Source organism: Cygnus atratus, chromosome 5, assembly GCF_013377495.2.
Source record: "Cygnus atratus isolate AKBS03 ecotype Queensland, Australia chromosome 5, CAtr_DNAZoo_HiC_assembly, whole genome shotgun sequence".
Taxonomy (NCBI): domain Eukaryota; kingdom Metazoa; phylum Chordata; class Aves; order Anseriformes; family Anatidae; genus Cygnus; species Cygnus atratus.
The window spans coordinates 29,884,652-29,894,132 of record NC_066366.1 but is presented as its reverse complement, the minus strand read 5'-3'; the positions used below and the strand labels follow the sequence as shown (position 1 = coordinate 29,894,132).

General features: G+C 44.7%; 1 protein-coding gene across 43 annotated transcripts in view; it reads right to left on the bottom strand.

Annotated features, from left to right (window-relative positions):
- Positions 1-5,587: 5,587 nt before the first annotated feature.
- Positions 5,588-9,481, bottom strand: part of SIPA1L1 (signal induced proliferation associated 1 like 1) — a 213,894-nt gene continuing 210,000 nt past the window's right edge. For all 43 annotated transcript variants that reach the window (XM_035540174.2, XM_035540179.2, XM_035540190.2 and 40 more), the window contains 3 exons: positions 8,955-9,069; positions 8,437-8,518; positions 5,588-7,664 (listed from right to left, as the gene is read on the bottom strand). In XM_035540174.2, the coding sequence (XP_035396067.1) occupies positions 7,521-7,664; positions 8,437-8,518; positions 8,955-9,069 (341 nt within the window). In that variant the 3' untranslated portion in view covers positions 5,588-7,520. The remainder of the gene's footprint in view (positions 7,665-8,436; positions 8,519-8,954; positions 9,070-9,481) is intronic.

Below are 9,481 nucleotides of genomic sequence, written 5' to 3'. Positions count from 1 at the left end.
TCTTAGGAATAAGGTCAGCTTAGTTTATGCTTAGTAGCAGAAAATGAAATGTCAGGAATGCTTTGGGAAGGGACAAAGAACAGAATGGAGAATGTCAAGATAACATGCACCTGCATCCCAAATTGTGTGCACTTCTTGTCCTGCCATCTGCAAAAGGACTTAGCAGAACGTAAAGGGCTCAGAGAGGAGCAACAGGAAAGATCTGAAAGTGTCTCCGTAGGAGGAGTAAGACTAGGGCCAGACAGACTGGAAAAGAGACAACTGAAGGATGATGCAATTAAAAGGTTTTTAAAATCATGAATGGATTGGAGACAGTAAATAGGGAGTGATTAAACTGAGGAGAGTCAGATAGAACTGGGGGGTGGAAATTCAAAACAAAACAAAAACTAACAGAGGGTTAGGTACAGAGTCTCCTTTGGACAGATGCAGGAAGTTTACATGGATTCTCAGAGAGACAAAACAAGTTTGTGGAGAAAGATCCATGAGGGCTATTACATGGAAACATGACCCCTCTGATCAGGAAGCCCCTAACCCAATCCTACCAATCCACTGAGCTAGCATGGACCCCCGGTAAGGAACTTTGCTTCAGATCAAGTATGATACTTGCCCTATGTCAAATGAAGTATTATTTTATTGACATTTATTCTTGCACAGGTGAAAATAAGAAAAACATTTCAGTTGCATAAGAAGTAATTTATTAATATATCTGGTCTCAGAAATTAAATCAACAAAACTAGTTTACAGCACAGAAAGGGTGGCAGAAGAAACTTTCAGCTGCCACCACCCAGGCATCAGCACACACAGCCCAGAAACGTCTCATTCCATATCCCTACATTTTCAGATTTTTTTTTTTAATTTCATAATCAGCCTGGTTCTGTGATGCCAGATCATTTCCTGAAATTCTGCAAACAAATGGCTTAAGCATTAATGCATTTTTCCATAGCAAGCAAATGCAAACATGTTAGCAAGATTTAAGAGATGTGTAACATGAAAAGTACTGAATAGTTAAATTACCAAACTTTTTTTATAAACAATTAATTCATTGTAGTACATCTCACAATTCGCCTGTGGGGTAGCTCCTGATACGTATTATCAGACCAAGACCACAAATAACTTGGAAAGCAGACAGCACTTGGATTAAGACGTCTTCAAAGGTTGCCGCTAATTGTGAATGCCTTCATTTGTAAATACTCATTGTAGGAAGTGATTTTTGTTCATGCCCTGCGTACAAGGCTGAGACCTCGTGAAAACGCAGCAGCAGTTACATGGTGAGAGCCGACACGCTGAGGCTGGGCTGTGCAGACATACTTTGGCAGGAGAGACCTTTGCAGCAGCCCCTTCGTTTTGATTTTCCAATTAGCATAATGCAGTTATCAGCTCCATTCAAAGCTGAGAGACCAATGGGAAACTGGAAAGGGAAGGCTCTTCCCCTCTCCTCTGATCTAGGTTAAAATAAAATATTTAGCAATCCGTAAGTTGTGGGACAGGTGGACCTGGATCAATCATGTCAATTAACCAACCAAAAGTAAAACCTTTTAGTTTTAACAGAAAATAAATTCTAAGATTTTTTTTGGTGTTCTATTATATGTTACTAAATGTTATTCTTTTTAACTGAAAATTTTAGAATTTGCTGTTTTGTTGTAGTAAGTTTCAGTTTCCATGCAGACTGACATCAGGAATGTACATTGATCCAATTAAAAAAAAAAAACATGAATGCATCATCCATCATTTTCAGACAGAAGAATGTGACCATTAGAAATGACTTGTTAAAATACAGATAGCAATCTGTGGTTCGGTAATTAATGTGTCCCCTGATTAAGAAAATATATTGTAATTACAATACAAAGGGTCGTGTTTAGTTGCAAACCAGCATGCTTCAGCGCTCTGAGAAAGGCTGGGAATAGATACGTCTTTCTTCAGCCAAATGTCCAAAAAGTGTACGTGCACAACAGAGCAAACCCCCTTCGGTAGTGGCTTTCTGTGCGTCCGACAACATCCAGCTGCTTCAGTAAGCTTCCTTTGGCTCACCCGTCCTGATCCATCTCGGCAACCCCCACCGCGGACGCAGCAGCCCGACAGGCAGGTCAGCCAGCCTTTTCCAAGCGCAGCCTCGGCGAGGGATCCAAAGGAGCACACTGCTCACTCGTGCTACTTGCAGCCGTGCCCCGGCGTGCCGTGACCATGGCACCTGCTCAGGCACTTCTGGAAATCCCACCTGGGCTCCATCAGCCTCTGTGAAACCTGGCCTCAAGCTCACGCTCCTCTGAAGGGCAGGAGCTCAGCAGGGCCCTGAAAGGAGCAGCAGCTTCCCACAGCCCCAGGAGGTTGGGTGCACCTGGAGTTAACCTTTGGAGGCTGCTGCCAACCAAAGGGGCAAGGTGTTATCCCTCTGGTACGTCTGTCACTTGACTTCATCTTTCTCCTTCTCACCCCTGAGAGATCAACAGCAGGTGTTTTCATCCAGCCCAATGTAGCCGAGTCAACAGCAAAATATCCTTCGTCCCAGGAAGAAAAACATTTAAAAGGTGACATCAAATGGACATTAGACCCATTGATATAATCCAGAAAAGAAAAACACCAAGCATGTGCACGCATTGCTCAATCTTTTTCCACGTCTCTGTAGTCCCCCAAAAGGACTCAAGCTTGAAAAAACATACCCTAAAAAAAAAAAAAAAAAAAGGAGCTGCAAAGAATGTTAGAAACAACTACACGTGTATTTATATTATCCCACCATTCTGATCCAGTGCAATGGGTCAGGGAGGAAACAAGACACTGAAATGTCCCCAGAATGTCACAGGTGCTGTGCTTGTCACAGTGTTGGCAGAGCAGAGCCCTGGGACGAGGACACCCCTCTGAGCAGCGCTTTCACAAAATCAAGCGAGCAGTCAAGGACCTGTGCGCAGTGCAGCACGTCAGACACAGACAGCACTGCTGCCAGGGGAGGAGCAGCAAAACGAATGACCTCAGCTGGAGGAGAAGCACAGGAGCAGGTGGGAGGAAACAAAAGGAAGAGCTGGCGAGAAGTTCAGAACAGCAGCAGGACAAGTCCCTGGTTTCCTACCCCTCCAGCATGAAACCTCTGTTTATTCACTAGTTGGTGGCGTTTGCTGCTGTCACAACATGGGGTTAGGAAACTGCATCCAGTCGCAGTCCTTCACCACATGCCAGTTTCAGCCTCTGACTTCTTTGTGTGCCAAAAGCTGACGGGGCTCCTTCGGCTGCCGAGAGCATCTTCTGCCCAGCAGCTGCGCATCCCTCTCACAGGCACAGCACGAAGCAGCATCAGGGGCTCGATCCAGGCCTTGCTTAAAATGTGGATACATGACAGGGAGCACAGAGCCGAGAAGTCTCTAGAAAAGATGAGTCCGGTAGTAAACTCATGACTGGAGCAAACAAAGATAAGGAGCAGATGCAGCCTCTGCTTTCTGGATGGAGACAGGCCCACGCAAGCGCAGGAGAAGCTGGGGAGGGGGACGCACCTGCCGTGACCAGCATTGGCTCCCCAGCGCCAAGCACAGCAACCTGTCCCCAGGAGCCAGGCTGCTGTGGTGGAAGGGGAGAGGCCCCAGCCTTCCCCGGGGAGCAGCTGCAGGAGCAGGTGGAGGTATCTGCAGTCAGCCTCCGCTTACCAGAGGGAACGGGGCTCCAAACCCAGACCTTGGCCTCCCAGGCCTGGGGGCCACCAAGGCCAACTCACAGAGTCCTCGGCCTTGTTCCCAGCCAAAGCTGAAACCCCTGCTAGGGAAAGGGGCTCTTCCTGCAGAGCTCTGAAGCACGTGTATCTATTTCTACCTCTTTTCCCCTCCAGCTTTACCTTGCAAACAGCACAGCAAGGATTTCCTCATCACAATGTAGAGGTGAGGGGACCTTCACAAGCCTCATCATCTTGCTCCTGCCCATTAGCAACCTGCTTTAAAGGAGGCAGTGGAGGAGGGACAGCGTCATCTCTCCCCCGTGGAATCCAATTTTGGATAGCACAGGAGCTGGTAAGCAGCATCCACCCCGTTCCCCTGCAGCAGCAAAGTGAGCTGCTCGCATGCAGGGCTGACGCCGCACTGGGCATCTGCTAGGAGACAGCGCAACGCTTTCAAGGAGGATTGGTTAACCACCTACCCGAAAGAGGGCACCAGGAGATGAGACAAGGATTACGTAAAGGTTTCATGAAACAGACAAACCAACCCCACATTGTGCCTGGTTCATGGGGAATATTTGCTGGGCCCTTTCCCACAAAGGGAAAGGCTGGGGAAAAAAAAGGCTTTCTCACAATACCTATTCATCAGGTCTGGAACACATCACAGCTTTTTGCAGAAACAACAGGCTGTAATACAGCAACCGCACTTGCAGAGGAGTAAAACCTGGATGTGCAGCATCTCATCCCCACAACACATCTCCCCCAAGCCCGAGGCTCCCCTGCCTCCTTCCCTCCAGCCCCATCTCCTCCTGCACCCCTCAGCTCCCCTTCCTGCAGCCCCTCGCCCCCCGACCCATTACCCACAGCCTTGTCCATCCTGCAGCGGGTGGGAGATGAAGCCAGCCCCTAGCCAGCCGTGCCAAGCAGCAGCTCCTCCAGCTGCAGAGATGCTGCCTGCAAGCCACATCTTGCCCATGCCAAGACTGAGCTACCGGCATGCACGGGGAAGCGTGGGAACCTCCAGCATGAATTAATTATGGTTGTGGGCAGGGCTGCTCCTTGACCTGCAGGAAACTTTCTGCTTCAGCCCAATTACCAGTATCCAATTACATGTGGTAAGACGGCACCTTGTTTTCTTTCCAAGGCTCAACCCCTATTTTTCAATCAGATGCTTGTATTTGCTCTTGCTGCTTCTCAGCTCTCTTGGTCAAGTATCTCACTGCTAGGAAGAGATGGATTTTCTTTCCTCACGAGCCTTTTAAGGATCCATTCAGGGAACTGGGAAGATGCTCTCCTGCAGAGCTAGCTCATTTTTGTTTGTCTTTTTTCTTTTTGTGCAGAACGCTGATCCACTGGGCCAAAAAAAGGTCTGTTCAAAACATATTCAAGATCAGTTCCTGGGTCAAAGCGGATCTGTAAAACGAAACAAATGGAATATCTGACCCCCCTTTCCCCACCCCCCTCCCCCAAAGCCTAGCACCTAATATTTAATGCTTACAGGTTTGGTTCCAGGATGCTGAAAGCTGTGTGCACCCTTGGGCAGATGTGCCAGGCAAGTTTGGTTTGACCTACATTGGCTTTAATTTCCAAATGTGTTCTAGAATCCTGAAAAAATGGTAAATGATTAAAAGAAATGCTGCCCACCCCCCTTTCCTGTGTCAGCCTGGTGAAGCTCAGAGAGTTACTGCTACAGGTAACAAAAACTTGGCCATACAGAAAAAGGCATACTGCAGATGGGGGAAAGAAGAGAGATTTGTGTAGTAATCTATGTAAAAAGTCGATGGATAAAGCGTGTGTGTACATACTAAGGAAAGGCCTTCAGAGGGATAAAAAGTAGAAATCAGAATGAAACTTTTCTATCCCCAAGCACTTAGGTAAGTGGTACAAGAAGAAAGCATCAAAAAAAGGATGTTTTGGAAAGTTTCAAACAACAAACCCAACAAAATCAGAAGAAAATGGTTTAGAAGAGCCTTTAAAATGAGTTTTATTGTCAGAATTTTACAAGTAGCCTTCAGAGGCATCATACAAGAAGAACTCTGTTGCAAAACTCTAATAAATAGTCTGCCCCAAGTCCCAAAATATTTTTTGAAATAAAATAAAAACCAAACTTAAAAATAAAAGAGAATAAAAGCAAGACTTCAGGATGCTCAGAGATGTTAGCAATATTTCCCATTTACAAATAATATCAGGCATTATATAAATCTCCTTCATACAAGTCATTAAAAAACCCAAAACATTCTAAACCTTTACAAAAGCACTCCAGAAATAGTTCCAAAGAGATCCATTTCCATGACAAAACATTAGAGAAGAACTCCATGGGGATTAGCATCACAAATGAAGTTTGAGGTTGAAGTGTAGTGTGTACTTGTGTGGAGCAAGATTAAAGAGCATGAAAAAGGGATTTGAAAAGAGCGTGGAAGTTTTTGTGACAAGCCTATGCCTGATGATCTTATTCTGTTTATTTGAGAATGCGGTAAAGGGCAGGGAAGAAAGGGTGTTCCTGGAGCTAACCCCAAGCATACCGCACCTCATGTGAGGCAGTACTCATTAAGGTAGTGACTGCATACTCAATGTTTGTGCAGACTGCAGTGCCTACACTGAAAAGGTATTTTCTGGAGAGGTAATACGTTGTGGCAAGTTAGCTGTTCCTTCAGAGAACATGAAATTAACTTTCCTGACATGAGGCAGTTTGGGAAATATCATGCTAGATAGTTTCACTGGGAATTGGGGACTTCAGAGCTCCAATCCTATCCCAGTACTTTGAAAAAAATACACTTCTTTAATTTCACCTTTACATATTCCTCTGCCTGTGGTTACAAAGGATTTTTAAAGACCTCCCATGTAAGAGAACACACTTAAAAATGTTCTCCAACATTTCTCTGATCTGTTGCGATTTAAGAAGTCCAGAGAAACAGAACAGAAGGGCAGGTGCACTGAAATGGCTTATGGGGACTTTCATGGAAACAGTTTAGAGGGGGAAAAAGAAACCCAACAACTTAATCTCTTTACAACTTCAGCCTAAGTCTTCTGCACATATGCAAGTGACAGGTTCCCCTGGAAGGGAAGGGGACTATACTGAAGCAGCACAGCAACAGTATTCAGTATCTCTCAGCCTGCCTGATGCGGTACGAACTGCGGCATGCCTTGTTTTGCCCTTCGTCAAGTTACTTGCAGCCATTGCTTCCACAGGAAACAAAAGCTACCAGAAACGCTAATGCAATAGATGTGTGCTAATATATGCCTCGCCCATGGCTCAAGTCTCTAGCCTCTCTCCAAATGCTGTGATGCTGGTTGTACTGTACCATACACTATGGGGACACGTTCTCTGTAACGTATGGGAAGGTAGCACTAGCAATCAAGCGCAAATTGCTAAGGAGACACCTAAAACATTGCATTACATCCCCGTGTCTGTGGCATACTTCAGAAAACAATGTAAGAAAAGCAGTAAAATAACCATTTCTTTCTAATTTTCTAGATGTCATAATATTTGCCAAAGCTGCAAGGAAAAGCAGATTACCTGAAACAGAGAGAAAGGAGTTAATGGAAACAGAGGCAGATGGAGCAGCAAGCCTGATCCAGCCTCCAAATCATTTTGTACATAACAGATAAAGAAACAATGTGCAAAAAATAGACATTCACATTTTAGCAGTTAAACTTTTATTTTACCTTTTTAAAATTATTTACTTTGTTTTTCTACAAAAGGCAGACATTGATTGTTGATCTGCAATTATTCTGAGTGCGCGCAGAGATGCAAAAAAGGGTTATTGGAGGATGAAGGACAGGGAAGTGCTCTGACTATACTTTCACATGTCATGATTAAGGTGGCATTAAAGCTTAAGTCCCAGGAATAATATTCATAACAGATAGTTTCCTTCCCCATACGCTGTTTTCAGTTCATATCAATTGTGTTGAAAACCCACTCAGTGAACTTCTTCAGCTTCTCAGTTGCATTCTGGGATTCCTCCTGTAACCTCAAGTTGTCTTCCCGCAAATGCTGCACTTCAGCCTGAAGACTGGCTTTGTCCTCTTTTTCCTTGGGCATGAGGAAAAGTACACATCTTAGCCGTAATTCTAGATCATGCTTCCTACCTACATCAAGTGGCAAGAACCTCAGCGAACACGAATCTCATACTTTATAAGGATTTTATATGCAATAACACACGGTTTTATATCTAAGGTACATTTGTGACATTTCATTCCTTACTTTTTTTGCTTGAACTATCAGGGTTTCTCTATATTAAATTCTAATAGAGAAGGCTGGCTCCCCAAGTGGTGAAATAAAATTGGCCATGTGCTGTTCTGTATGAGCAAAATGTACAACTACTGATGGTTAATTAAACAAGGGATAGGAAACATTTCTGCAAATACTACCTTAGCTAACAGACTTTTCATCTGACCACAGTGTATCTTTCTTGGACCAAGCAGACAGTAACAATACTGGAAGTTTCCACAGTAAAATTGGATGGTTAGGTGAAACTCTCCCTTTTCAACGTCAACAGGATATATTTACGTGGACTAACTTCAGGCTTCTCACAGTCACCTGAATTAGAGTGCAGGTACTCAGAGTCACCCTCCTGATTTAAGCAGAGGGGTCACATGCCTACAGTTCAGGCACTGCACCCTACCCTAGCCTTGAATAATTGGAAGCACATCCTGAGAAAAGTAGTAAAGAAATGTCTTTTTCACACAAAAGGATGAGACCGTCATAGGGCTCAGGCATGGGAAAGCAGAACTACACAGTAATTAGAATCACCTATCAGCACTAAACATACGCATTGCAGATTTTCTGTAGATCAAACGTTTACCTTCCGTAAATCCTCTTGCAGCATCTTCAGCAAACCTTCCAGCTGGTCCACTTTAGAGGCAAGAGTTGGAGGAGATTCTTTACTGTTAAAAGTAGGAAACAAGAACAGGCGTTGACAGATTTTACTGTATTCACACGGGGTATCTAACGCACAGAATGGCTTTGTGTAAGTATGCACTCAGGAACACTACAAATTCTCAAAACAAACAAAAAGTGCATGGAACACATTCAGCACATTACAAGAACAGATTTAACCCATGATAAACTGCTGTCACCCTGTCACATGGTTTCTCTCTCCTTCTGCTCATTATATGTGCCTTGAACAACTACATAAAGGTCTCAGACAAGAAGGAACCTGCACCAAGGTTCAGCTGTAGTTATGATCCTTTTGGTTTTACTTCCCATCATCATAAGAACTTTGTTCTGTGAAGACTAGAGACAGCTTCCAAATACGACTGTTTCTACATTTTTCCCCAGTTTGTAACTGAGGAAGCCTGCACATGTGGGGTATTTACTTACCCTGTATAAGGCTTTATCTGTGCAGAAAGCTGGTCCTCAGCCTGATCACTACTGGAGGCAGCACTCACAGGCCTGTGGTTTTCATCAGCAGCAGCAAAGAATGAAGCTCGCTGAACTGAAAAGACAGACATGCAGAGAAAAACAATGGCAGCAGTAATGACTTGTTTAAGCATTGTGCAATAGCTACACTGCAAGATCTCAAGGCAATCCAAGAAGCCTGTGTCAAGATTAGGTGTAATATACCAACACCCATTTGACAGAAGCAGTCTGGCACGGCTAGTATTTGTACCAGCTTCTCCACTGCACAGGATTCAACGAGTGTGCACTAGCACTGGCTCAGGCAGATCACGCATCACCCTCAGGCTAACTGCTCCTGGGAGGGAGATACCCCCATGGCACTCCATCCGTGGCCACTTCCAATACAGGCAAGAAGCTAAGCTGGAACAGTCACCAGTGCACAGAACTTCATGGGTACGACTGCAAGACACTACCCAACAACTCAACACCTAGAGTTAGCTTCCTTAGTC